The 13501-nt window shown below is 47.1% G+C and overlaps 1 protein-coding gene across 1 annotated transcript in view; it reads right to left on the bottom strand.

Annotated features, from left to right (window-relative positions):
* LOC147886220 (uncharacterized) overlaps nt 1–10182 on the bottom strand; it is a 30463-nt gene extending 20281 nt beyond the window's left edge. Inside the window, exon 1 of the mRNA XM_087395349.1 lies at nt 9900–10182. Within this exon, the coding sequence (XP_087251475.1) occupies nt 9900–10042 (143 nt within the window). The 5' untranslated portion in view covers nt 10043–10182. The remainder of the gene's footprint in view (nt 1–9899) is intronic.
* Between the last annotated feature and the right edge of the window lie 3319 nt (nt 10183–13501).

The raw sequence follows: 13501 nt of genomic DNA, 5'->3' as shown, positions 1-13501 counted from the left end.
AGTCCCTCCTACCAGGACTCAGGGATGGCTAGGCCGATCTCTCTCATCCGCTGCCTTGCTCAACACAAATGCGCTACGGTGCCGAGCCTCGTCTCTGACTCCATGGGTAATCTGCTCCATCTGCCAAAAGACCCAGCCGGGCCACTATCCCACTGTGAACAACCTATGTGCGTCCGATGTCCAAGCATACGCCCCTCTTGATCTCGGATCTCTGGGTGCCACATAAGGGGCTGACGCTCAAACTCCTCTCTGCATCTAGACGGAGCACAGATGAGACCCTGCAAGTCTCTGCCAGACCCTGTGAAGGCTCCGCATCAAAGGGGAACCCTTCCCTGTAAGGGGAGCCTCTGAGAAGATCCACCTGTGAGAAGGCTGCCACTATCCTCTGCTGCGTGGGGTGTTCCTGAGAAGCCCTCTCTGTAAGAGGAGCTTCAACCAACTTGCCAAGAAGGGCTCTGCTCAGCATCTCCAAATCTATGATACCCAAGCCTCCCAGTACCTGAGGCATGATCACCATCTGCCAAGCGACACAGGCTCTAGTGTTCCGCGTGCCGTCCGATTTGCCCAAAGGAAGTTCCGAACCAACCGTCGGAGCTGCCCAATGCATCCTCTGTGAAAGCACCAGCAGGAGGCAATATACCAGGCCGTGGCAAGGACTTGGTTTGCCACTAAGGCACGCCCTACTAGAGAGAGCTTGGCCGAGCTCCAGTAGAGAAGCTTGCGCCGAACGCTCTCCAGGACCGAAGCAATCTGCTACTCTACTGTAATATCAATACCAACCTAGCATCAAACACCTCTGGGGTCCACTTCTCCAATCCTCTGGAGGCGAACTGGAAACTCCAAACCGGGTGTGCCCGAGAGCCTACTACACTGATCAAACCCCCCTTCCGTGGCCGTAGGATCATAGGCGTTACCTCCAGCGGTAAAGAATAGGAGTCCGGGATCTCCAAGTAGTTCCAGGGTCCCAACCTCCAAAAGTCCCACGGTAAGGGGCGCCCAAGCTGGAGGTGGAGGGGGGGGCGGGTGACCTAGAGGACAAGCCCTGTCCCTCTAACTCCCTCCCTGGGTGGGCCTGATGCTACGGTGAGGAAACAGAAGGGGACATCGTCTTACCCTTGCCTGCTGGCAAGGGTGTCGAAGCCTGGGAGGGGAAGGAGGTTGAGAAACCTACTGCGGAGGTGGAGAGAGGGGCAGCGGGGGCACGAGGAGGAGGGGGGGCGGAGGGAAGGTGACGGGTGGTGAGAGTGATCACAGGGGGGCGGGAGGGGAGGAGGGGGCGGGGGGAACCCGGGGGGGAGGGGAGGGGAAAGGGCGGGGGGGGGGAGGAGGGGGAAAGGGGGCGATCTCAGACGACTCTTGTTAATCAAGCTCGCCAAGGCTCAAGATCCGCTCCTCCTCAACCGTTGTATGGCTATCGTCCACCATCGCCACATCAGGAGCTCCTTGGGTTTGCTTCTGATGCAAGGGTGAATGCGGACGCTGAACCTCTACCCTCCTATGAGGAACATCTGGCTGGGCGGTGGCCCCTTTCACTAAGGGAGGTGGATCCCCACGCAAGGGCTCCTGTTGCTGCTACTCCTCCTCAGGTGCCTTGCGGGCAACCTTCTCTCTCTCTCTCTGCGATTTGCCCTCTACCTGCGGCGCTTGCGAGCCTGTTTGCTTAGTTTCTTTTTCTTTTTAACTTGGGTCCAATCCCCTTCTGACGGGGTCACCTAGGGGGTCTGAGACTCCTGCTGCTCCTCTTTGAGGGAGCGCAGGACTCAGGCTCTGCCTACTTTGCGGGGGAGGGGGGGAGACGCTCGGGGGAGGCCACAAGGGCAATCTCTGGCGAGGTGGCCCATCTGTCTGCACCAAAGATACTGGCCTAGTAGCCTGAAATCTACACACGCTGGTGAAGTGTGCCCTCTTCAAGGATCTCGAGGAGGATCAACTCTGGGAGGGACTCTGGGCTCTCAACCACCAGTCTGATCCTGGGCACTCCATCATGAACTGAGGCGGCCGACTCTGGTGGGGACTCGAGCACAGTGCCAAATGCCCGACCAATGGAGGGGAGGATGGCTCAATACTCCTTGAGGAGCCCTGGGAAGCGGAGCATGACCGAAAAACGTGGAACATAGTGTGTCGTATCCATGTCCTCCACTGTAAACCCATGATACCAAGGGAATAGGTAAACTAGATGCGGACCAAGGAGGATAGGGCTCGGCTCCACGAGTGGCGAGGCAGTGTCGAGGGAGCTCAACTAGATGAGGAAAATGCCTCTTCCATAGATGGTGACCTCCTATATGTGGTCGCCCTCTAATGTCAAGCTCGCCTAGATCCACTCTCGCACCTGTCTCCATGTCAACATGAGGCCCACAATTCTGTCCACAAGCGCCTTGTCCTGGAGGGACTGAACTGCCTGCTGTACCTGTTGGTTGTCAGCTGGGGAAAGAAGAACCTTAACGACTGTGGGAGTCGAGGGTACTGCCATAGAGCCCCTCCGGCCAGACCAAGGGTCACCACCAAGATGTTCTTTCACCTTAACCACTGCAGGGAGGAAAATTAAAAAAAGGAGAGAGGAAGAAGGGCGTCGAGGCGAAGAGGCGGGGGAGAGAGGTGAAAAGGGCGACAGGGAAGGAAGAGGAGAAAGGAGGTAGAAGGGAGAGGAGAAGCACAAGGGAGTGAAGGGGTGGAAGGAGAGTGGGAGAGGCAGGAGAAGGAGGAGAAAGAAGGGGGGAGGCGGAATAGCAGGAAGACATGCTGGCGGGAGAGGCAAGAGAACGGGAGGAGGTACGAGGCGGAAGGGAGAGGCGGGAGGAAGGGGAAGAGGAGCAGCAAGGGGACGGGAGCGGAGAAGCAAGGTGGAGCGGGGGGAAGGCAAGGCGGGGCGGAGGCAATGCGGAGGAGGCTAGGCAGAGCAGAGGCGGAGGAGAAGGCTAGGCGGAGCGGGGGCGAGAGCGAGGTAAGGCAGAAGGACGAGGAGGGGGCAGCGGACGGAGCAGCCAGGAGCAACGTGCAGTAGGCCCCCACGCAGTCGCGGGCGGAGGGGGGAGCTCACCGAGGACTACAGAGCTCTACCCTCAGACTTCCAATATCCTGCCGCACACACTCTCGGACACCGAGACCTTGACCTGCACCATATGAAACTGCAACGGTACCCTATGGTCGAATCCAAGGAACTTCTCGGAGTCTTACACAGGGAAAGACAGTCTTTTACACAGAGACACACCAGAGTCCAGAGCGCCCACTGTCGTTTGTAAGCAAATATACATGGGAGTCAGCTTTCAGAGATGAGACGAGGAAGACAAGAGGTGTGCGAGGCTCTGGAGGAGTGGCGGTTCTTTATAGATCTTCTCTTATTGGGGCCATCTCAGTTGAGAGAAGGGATATACACTCCAGATTCCTATGGATCCGGATCCGACGCATAGATAGCAGCGATCTCTTCATAGCAGTGTGTTATTTTCCTCTTGAGACATCACACTTTGCCAGAGACAAACGAGAGGAGGCTGAGACGTCACCATACACGTCCCTTTTTCCAGACATTCTTGACTTCTCGAGTCGAAAGGAAGTCCTCCTTGTTGGGGACTTCAACGCAAGGACGGGTGCACATCAGGTACTACTGCTCGACTTTCAAGATGATGCCATACTGTTACCAGGCATTGATCTCGAGGATGCAGGTGTGACACGGATATCAACGGATAGACGGGGTCCCATCACTTCATACAGACACACTATGGGTAGGATGCATGATCTCGTCATCTACAATGGTCTTGAGCGATGGCCTCCTCAGGTGGATTCACATGTTTCCCACATGGAGGGGGCACTAGTGTGGTAGACTATATCATGGGATCCCCTGCCTTCACATCACACATTATTGACTTCTCTGTCTCACCACCTCCCCTAGGGGCAGGCCACACCTATCTCTTCTTCACAGTCTCCACCCCCCGTCTCACGATACCACCTACTGCACCGATCACACACACCACTTATCACGACATACACTTCGATCACGATACTCCGCACGGCTATATACACTACTCACATACATCGATCACATACCGTTACTAGAGGATCGTGCTGCCCTTGCCCTACACGCTTTCCCGTATACCACACGCTCCACTAAACCTCTACCTCTTGGTTATGCGCCCTGCAATAGTTGGTACAATGGGGAGTGTAAGGCTCTTCGCCGCCAATAGCTCTGACTCGAGTGCTGAAATCTAGAAGAGGTAAACTCTGCATCACCATCAGTCATCAAGCTCAATAGCTTCTTTCCTGATTGATTTTCAGCATTACCCAAGAAGCGCTGAAATGTATCATATACATCATGCTTCTGCCGAATCGGATATACCCATATGTACTTTGTAGCAGCATCAATAAATGTCACAAAGTAAGAGGCGCCACCCAGTGAAACGGTAGGCATAGGCCCACAAACTGCACTATGAACCAACTGCAATGGCTCAAGATACCTCTCACTGACTGTCTTCCTCACAAAGGAGGATCCTGACTGCTGACCATCATCACAATCATGACATAAAATTTGAGAGACATCCATAACAGGAATGTATCTCAATGTTGTAAGGGCTTCCATACCTGCAATAGACATATGTCCAAGTCTGGCATACCATAAACTAGCTGATGGCTGCTTACTAATCATAAGCATCTTATCTTGGACACCTGATACATGCAATGCATAAGAGAATCCAACCCGTGATCCCCTAGCCATAACCAGATTGCCTCTAGCAATCTTCCATGCATGATCACCCAAAGAGACATGATAACCTGCCTCAACCAACTGTCCAGTACTGATCTTGCTTGTAGCAAGTCCTGGTATATGTCTAACCCTCTGTAGAACAAGAATAGAGCCACTAGGCATAACAAGGTGGATATCCCCATAACCATAGACATCCATAGAATGATCAATGCCCATCAAACCACTCTCCACAATGCATTCCTGATATGCACTGAACCATGACCTATGAGGGGTCATATGACATGAAGCACATGGATCTAACATCCAATCACCGAGAATGGGTACATCAGTGGCCAAGAAGGAGGTGTCAGACATAGACAAAAGAATGCCTTCATCACTGCTACTGTCAGTGGAAACCCTGGCATCCACGTCTTGAAGCTCAACATGCTTCTTCTCCTTCTTCCTGTCATTCTTAACCTTGCTCTTCTTCTTGTATTTTCTCAGCCATTTCCAGCAATACTTTTTCATGTGGCCATACTTTCCACAATAGAAACATCTAACACAAGTCCGAGAGCTAGACTTGCTCCTGGAATTCCCCCTTGAACATGACCTGTTTCTACCAATTGATCGACCTTTGGAGTTCATATCAAGGCTGTATTTCAGCCCATCAGGACATTTCAGCCCATCATGCTGTAACATAACACTATCATGGTCATACATCTGGCATATACGAGTATAAAACTCATATGCATGGTAGTCTACACCCTGTACACCATCCTGTACCTGCAAGTAGACTGACTTCGAGAGTGATGACTGAATGATAGAGCATGCTTGCTCATCCATGTCATCCCAATCACTCTGTTTAATGCTATTAGGCTTGACACCTTTGCATTGAATGGGCTTATGTTGCCTCTTCTGCACTAACACATCATAAATTTGCTCTTTCCAATACTGAAAGTTTAATCCATCCAACCTCTCAATATCAAAGAGGGCACTACCAGCTGTAGATGCCATATCTGTGGCACAATAGGTCACAACCAAAGAGCAGTATAGTGCAATAGGCAACCCAAATGACCAAAAAATATAGTGTTGTCCAAACCAATCAGGTCTCCAAATAAATTGGCTGATCCAATGCTCAAAAGCACTCAGCCATAAAGAGGCATAAACAAGAATATATGCAACCCAGTAACCTGCCAATGCCTAGCAATCCAAGTAAGAAATGCACTGAACCAAATGAGCAATGCCTGCTCAACCAATGGCAATAGGAGCCCAGCTCAACTATCCATACACATCAGTGCGGCATCCATTAATGCAAATCCATAATGCATCGAAATGGCATTTACTGCAACACCAATGCATCACCTCAAGTGTGCAATCCTTTGGCAACAAAATCAAGCATTCACCACTTGCCAAATGTGCCAAAGTGATTTGCCAAAATGCCAATAATGCCCTTGGACTGAAGTGAGATCCCAATCACTTTCTGTAATTTACTGTGAGTTCCCAATTCACTGTTGTGCAAGAGAAATCCCTACAACAATACCTCACAGCCACTTTGGGCAAAATAACACGCTGTCCCTGTTTTTGAACAGCGATATCTTTTCACTGAAAGACCGGATGCCAAAGCTGTAAACAGCAAAGTTGTAGCTGGTAGAAAGATCTACAACTTGTCAGTTGACCTCAAGAGCAAAATCCTTGTGGATTCTCAGATATTCTCACCTGAAAAACAGCTTCCTGCATATTGGTCACAAATAGACAGTAGACTGCAACTTTTTGTGGTTTTGCAGAGGCTGTAACTCCTGCAGCTTATACCGGATCAACTTGCTTCCAAAAGCAAAGTTGTAGTATGTTCAGTGAACTACAACTTTCCAGTTCGGCACAAAGTGCAATTCCGCACCAGGAAAGAGATACAGTCCTGAAAATGACTGTTCTGTCATTTTTTAAAAAAAACAGCAGCAACTATTCAATGACCTGTCAGTCAAGAATATCAATCATTTTCTCGTGGGCTTCAAAGCATAACCAGATATTGAACATCCAATTTCTGAGCAAAATACTTGCATATACTGTGGCATCCAATGCATAAACCGCTTTCTGGAAATTGCATACCAGAGAATAAAAAATGCCTTTCAAGAGTCCCCAAAATGCATTTACTGCATGTATATGGCCTCATTATATTGGCATTCAAGTGAACATCAAATTGTATGCATTTGCCACTCACTTATGCATCCAAAATGCATCACCAATGGCATATACCAAGTGACATTTACTGCATCATTTTGCCAAAATGCATCAACTTGCCAAAGTGTATCAACATGTATGCATTTGCCAATATACAGTCTGCGAAATGGCTGTCTGCACACAGATCACGAACTGTCCCTATTTTGGACAGTAAATAACTCTGTACTGTAAACTCGGATGACCGAGCTGTCAACAGAGAAAACGTAGCCCTTCCAAAGTTCTCTGACTCCTCTATTGGGCACCGAGCCTAAATCCTTATGGATTTGCAAATACTTGCTGTCGAAAATGGCATTCTGATCACTTTTACTGTCTGAAATACTGTCAGATTTCCAGACTAAAAACAAAGAACTCACTCTTTTTCTCCAAAGTGGATGTTGTTGCTATCACTGGGCTGCTCTTCCTTTGCTCACGGGAAGGAGAAGGGTATGGAGAGAAAGAGACTCCTATCTATTCCATCTAAGAGCTCGCAGTGGCTCACGAGCTATCTGCAACAGTTGCATCTACAAAGAGCTTCCCTACAGCCCTCTCCAAACAATGCTCTCCAATGAAGGCTCAACCTCAACTCCAGCCTGCAGCACACCCCAACGTAGAAACCTCTACATTGAGCAACTCCTACAACGCCAGTCGCGTGGCATCACACCTCTCCAGTCAACGTCCTAACAACAACGCATCGCTCAAAGCTCTAGCCTTAGCAGTAGTAGCAAGCCTAAATGACGCTCCTACGATCGGATCTCCGAGTCTCCCAGCACTTCACAAGCAAGCCCAAGCCTACGGCCGTCAACGATCTCCAGCAAGTATCTACGAAGCAATGCCTCCATCAACAAGGCAACGTAGCTCCCAAATGATGTCTTCTCCAACCACTCCTACTCACGGCTCTACAACAGTGTCCTGCAACACACGCTCATGGGTGCCTCAACACCCTGGGCTCCCTCGATGGCTCCATTGAACTCTCTCCTCAGGCCCTTCTCCTCGAGCTCCCGGAGCTCAGATCAGCAGATAAGCATAGCTATGGCTGCCCCGTCTTCTCCACGAGAGACATCGATCCAAAGCTCCTTCAATGCTCGATTCGCACACACCACAAGCCCTCGCGAAGATCCCCGCAGATCGAACACCACGACCTGCTCTGATACCAGTTGTGGGAGAGGAGAGCACACACAAAGGGATAGGAGACACCAAAATGTGGTGGAGCAAAAGCTACTCCAGCTTATTCCTCTATCATATATATATGAGTATACATGGGCACTGTACAAGTGGGTGGGCACACTGCCCTTTACCCCAACAATAGGCATGTACGGCAAACAGAGTAGGCTCGAGTAGAGCGACTACAGATTCTCTTGCTCTCATGGATGATCCGAGGCAAGCCATCAATGCCACATCAAATCTTTCAGGCCGAGTTTGGCGCTTCTCCACTACAATTAGATGCAGCATTTCAGACCATTACTTATCTACAGATCTTGCAAATCAGAGCGACGTAGGCTACAATGGTTGGCCCTGTCCTCGTCCATGGGCTTCGCGGATGGAGGAGACAAGAGAGGTTGGTATGCATATACTCGTAGGTGGGTTGAGAGATAGGGGCTCCACATGGACAGATTGCCCCCCTTTCAATACAGCCTAGATGCTCCATCTATCCCACTTGGGTACCACGAGGTCAACCAGGTCATCCAAGAGGATCTCCTATACTACGAGATCCGCAGTCGATATCACTGTCTCTTTAGGGATGGTTTCGGACCCCTCTCCAAGCTCCTCTCATATCCAAACCACGGGTGCCTCGCCACCTTCATTCATGAGACAGTTCAACACAAAGAGTTTTTACTCCGGACACAGAGATAGACCTTGGGCTTATCATCAGACCCGTCCCAAATCAGGATCACGGAGTTCTTTCAGTCGAACCACACAGACCGCACGGTCACAAATAGCAGGCGCAACAGAGATCTAGAGCCTGAGTCGCGCCATACTCGACAATGGACGAACACGCAGATCACATTGGGCGACCTCCCATCCATGTTCAGACTTGGGACACGACCCACAGGGGTTACCACAGCCCATGTCAAGAACAGAGTCACAGCCAGGAGACCAAGGTGGGGAGCGCTCATCGAAGGTCACCAGCGCTCCATCATTAGCTACACATCAGCAAAGCTTCGCCCCCCTTCGATTCTCCCTTGACTTCTAACACCTTGTGAGGTCCCCACATTGTGCTGCATTGGCCTAACCTGTTGCCGACGATTGACACGATGATGGTGATTATGCTGAAGATGATGAGGATGATGATGATGTCATCACTGATGATACAACTATGTACTACCTAGGACTTCGCAGCCAGCATGGGTGATGATGCCCGTTTTAGTGGCTCCACCTTTCTGCTTGTTTGTAGCTCATTTCTCACCAAAACCACGACACCCGTTGGAAACCTTCAAAATAACTTTGGCTTTCTTTGATTGTGAGCAAGATTCTTCCTATTTGGCATCATTTAGCTTTTCCGACCTTTACTCTTCTTAGATGTCATTATATCAGACTCGCACTCATGGCACTTTGAAGCGTAGTTCTTAGATAATATTAGCACCGTATACGCTCACATTCTGGACTTCTGTCGTTTGTACAGCAAATTGCTCTTTGCTAGCCTTCTCGAAATTGACGTATTTCTGTAGAAACACTTCCTTGCTCTAACGACTTGAGAAATTCAAAAACGAGTGCCGGAATGGATAGAAAACGGTGAATGCCCAGGGGTATAAAGATCCAGAGCGATAATGGCCTGGTGCACTCATCATAATCAACATGACATTCAGTGATCGCGGCACGTAATAGGCCACTGAAAACTGCAGAATTGGGGATCAAGTGCAGCTGTAAACATGCTCAAATCTCGAGAGAGAGACGCTAGAGAGCTAATAAGGTACAGATCGCGAAGAAACGTTTGCTTGGAAGCCGACACGAAACAAAAGAGCGGCCAGGAAAACTGGAAAACGCAGAAACGCAGGGAGGGGAGGTAAGGGAGTGGTACCTGGCAGCTGGAGTGGGGGGGGAGGAACCGTAAAGGACGCGATCCAAGCCTCCGGCTGCCTTGTCGGTGTCGTCAGTCATGGCGAGGGCGAGGGCGAGGGCGAGGGCGAGGCCGGGGGCTGTGGAAGAAGGGCAGAGGTCCATGCAAGGGCTGGGAAACCCTAGAAGCAGGGGGAAGCCGTAGCCCCAGAGCTTGAGAGCGCAAGAGCTCAAAGCAAAGCGAAGGGGACGGCGACCTCCATAGCCAATTGCTTTGCGGACTTCAAAACTCTCAAAACCTCTACTTCATTCCGATTCCAAATTCCGAGTCTTTGCTTGCGGACCTCAAAGTTGACATTCGCTCCAATTCATTCGCGCGCTCTCACCACCAACCTCGCTTGAGGGATCTTTAGTCTGAAAAGGTGGGGAAAAAAAATTTTCCGTCTTTCAAATGTTCAAGCTCACTTTCTAAGGCTCGGTTCAAACAACCCTCATCGTGTTCACGCCATAAGAATGCGATGTGGGTTGGTATTGGATGATTCTCACTGTTTTGGGTTTCACACTTCACAACTACATGCCCGCGAAAAATTTTCACTCGTAGAAGGATGCTTTAGGGCGGTCCTTGGGCATGGGGATGATGCCAGACGAATGTCCCTACCGTCAGACATCTTCTCTCTCAAAATAAAATTGCGACAAGTCATCCAACGCACCTTTTGTATCCTTGGCTATCACCCAGTCTCAACCGACCCTAAATCTTAGTTAAGTGCTGGTTAATGTTAGGTTAGACTCTATAATAGCATTTTTATAAAAAATATAGGGAGGATGTCCATGCATGCCCCCACTCTCTCTTTCACTCCTTTCCTCGCTTTTCACTCTTCTAGCTTTCCCGTCTTCACTTGCTTTTTTCTCTTTCCCTCTCCTCCCCTTTACAAGTTATTGGAAATTTTTATTGTAATATTTATTGGAGCTACTTTACATTTTCTCTGAATGGGGACTTAGTGGTTGTGCCACTGTTATATTAGTATATTACTGTTATATTAGTATATTACTGTTAAGCATTTCATTATGTTAACAAGTCTTACTTTTATTAAAAGCAAGCCATAGTGGTTTGCCACCTTGTTTCAATAGGAGGGCAGGGGACTCCACTCCTCGACGTATGCCATGGGACAAGTCCCTTCCTCCGCTCATTGTGCTCAAAGTTTCAAATCCCCTCCCCTCTTAGATGCTCCATCATTCATCTAACAAATATGGGCATCTGACGTGTCTGTGATTGCTCACCCTCTTGGGTGTGCTCTAAAATCAAATCTGGAATTTAAAAAACCATCAAATTTATGATCAAGTTTCAAACGAGTACCCACGTTGTACAGTTTTGATTAGATCTCAATCCTCAAATTTTCTTAACAAGAATCGTGCTCAAAGTAGCATTCCCACGTCAAGAGATTTAACATAACAAGAACCCTTTCAATCCTCATCGAAATGCTTTTTACTGTGGCAATGGGAATAAGCCCTTAGGCTCTTTATTGAGGCCCAAAATTTATCTACTCCTCCTTTAGTCCCCTCTCAACTAACCATCCTATGAACTCAAAAGTGGAACAATGCTTCAAAAAAATTGGTCCTTGTTGTGATTTCTTCCAGTTATCAATCATGACTTTACTTGCATTAACTATGTGAGGTTAACTTTTATGTGCTTTAATCTAAAAACCATAATATTTTAGGGAAAAGAAGCTAATAGAGATTAAGGGTAGTCTTTATTATCTAGACTTCTGACTATTTTTTATTTCAGCATTACAAAGGGTCAATTTAGAAATTTCCATCGCTTTATTAATATCTTATCGGCTTCTCCCCTACTAATTGATCTTAGATATTAAAAGAGGAGATTTGTGTAGGAGACTACTAGATATGCATTAGGAGAATTGAATGAGATTTGGACACCTAAGTCTTCTAAGGAAAAGAGGCTTAGAGATGGGCCACCACTAGATATGCATTAGGGGAATGGAATTAGAATTGGACATGTAAGTCTTTTAAGGAAAAGAGGCTTAGAGATGGGGCCACCACTAGATTGGTGTTGTGAACTATTCAGGCAAGTAAAGAGACAAGAATGCATTTTAATGGTAAGGCTAGTGAGGACTTGTTACTTGTGTTTAAGTTGATGACTTCATGTGCCAATTCGTCACTCATTTGCTACAAAGGCTCAATCTATTTCTGCAAATGCTAATTAAATTGATTTTCATGATTGGGAGCATTTAGGGTCCCTAACTACACGAGGTCCTTTCTATAATGATATGGAAGCTTTTTCCCTTTTTTTTGAGATTCTATAATTGGTGCTCAATTGGTGAAATAATCTTTAGTCTCCTTTAAGGTAAAATATTATCATGCATTTTAATCACAACCATCTTGAGAGCAAGGAGACTATCTTCAAAGATGTGACTCTTCTCATCATAAGAACCACTAGGCCTACTCTTGTGTTTCTAAATAACATTTATTATTATCACATTCATGTTTCTAGTTCTGTCGATCGAGATACTCTTCTCATGGGGCAATATGGCAAGACTTCGTGGTCTTGAATTATGCTTTTGTGTTTCCCATGAAGTCATTATCCTAAACACAAGGGACTTTGCAAATGATGTCATCCATTTGCAATGACTTTGGTATCCATCAGCATCATTTTGCCACCGTTTAGATTTTGTTGAGGTGAGGTCTCCATTGAATAAACATGTAACATGGCATGTTAGCTAATGGCAAGGTATTCTTTGAATTTGGGGTCTTACAAGACATGAGGGATTTTGAAAATGCCTATTCAATGTTAACTTTTATGTGAATGTATAGAGCGAGAAGGGAAATTCAAATCCAAAATCAAAAATGTATATAAGGAAGGGGTAAAACGATTATGTGGAAAATGCAAAATATTAATATAGGGAAGCCTTAAATATGTGCCATATGGGTTTTTATAGAGTGACCCCATAGGTTACTTTTTGCTCAAGTGGAACATAATATATACCTCCCTTATTTATTAATAACAAGTGGATCACATATTTGACATTGCAATCAAAAACAGGCAAAGGTGTACTTCAATATTTTGGTTGAGTTTAAACACTATCGAATGTTAATCTTTCTTAGGATTCCTAGCCAGATCTTTTAAAAACTTATTCTTAATGTAATTGATGAAGTGTGTATATTATGTACAAAGATCATCTCATAGCATACTCACTAAAGTGGTAGTTGTGTACCATAGAGGGGGACAACTTTTCAAGGACTACCATGTGTTCTTAATTGAAGAAAGTAGATCCACCCTTAGTTGTAGCATTCAATAACCGCAAAATATCCTTACAAGATAGATAATCACTAAAGAGCATTGCTTCACTATAACTCGGCACATAATACAGTACCATGATTTGTAATATACTACAAGGATATGAATTACTCACTTCATCCCTCCATAGTCACTCTAGCCCATGTGAAATATTAAACAACCAATAGTAGTATGTTAGGTGAGTCAAAGAGATATTGCCTCACCAAAACGTTATATAATTGAGCTATTTTAGTATCAAGAAGTGCCATTCTTTTGCCAAAAAGTGCTTGAGGGCTCATCTGAGAGAATCACTTTAACAATAGTCTCTAAAAGGC

This window comes from Dipteris shenzhenensis, chromosome 24 (genome assembly GCF_047967505.1).
Source record: "Dipteris shenzhenensis isolate YYH24624 ecotype China chromosome 24, Dip_SZ_1.0, whole genome shotgun sequence".
Taxonomy (NCBI): domain Eukaryota; kingdom Viridiplantae; phylum Streptophyta; class Polypodiopsida; order Gleicheniales; family Dipteridaceae; genus Dipteris; species Dipteris shenzhenensis.
Note: the sequence above shows the minus strand (reverse complement) of the source record. Positions and strands in the feature narration are given on the sequence as shown.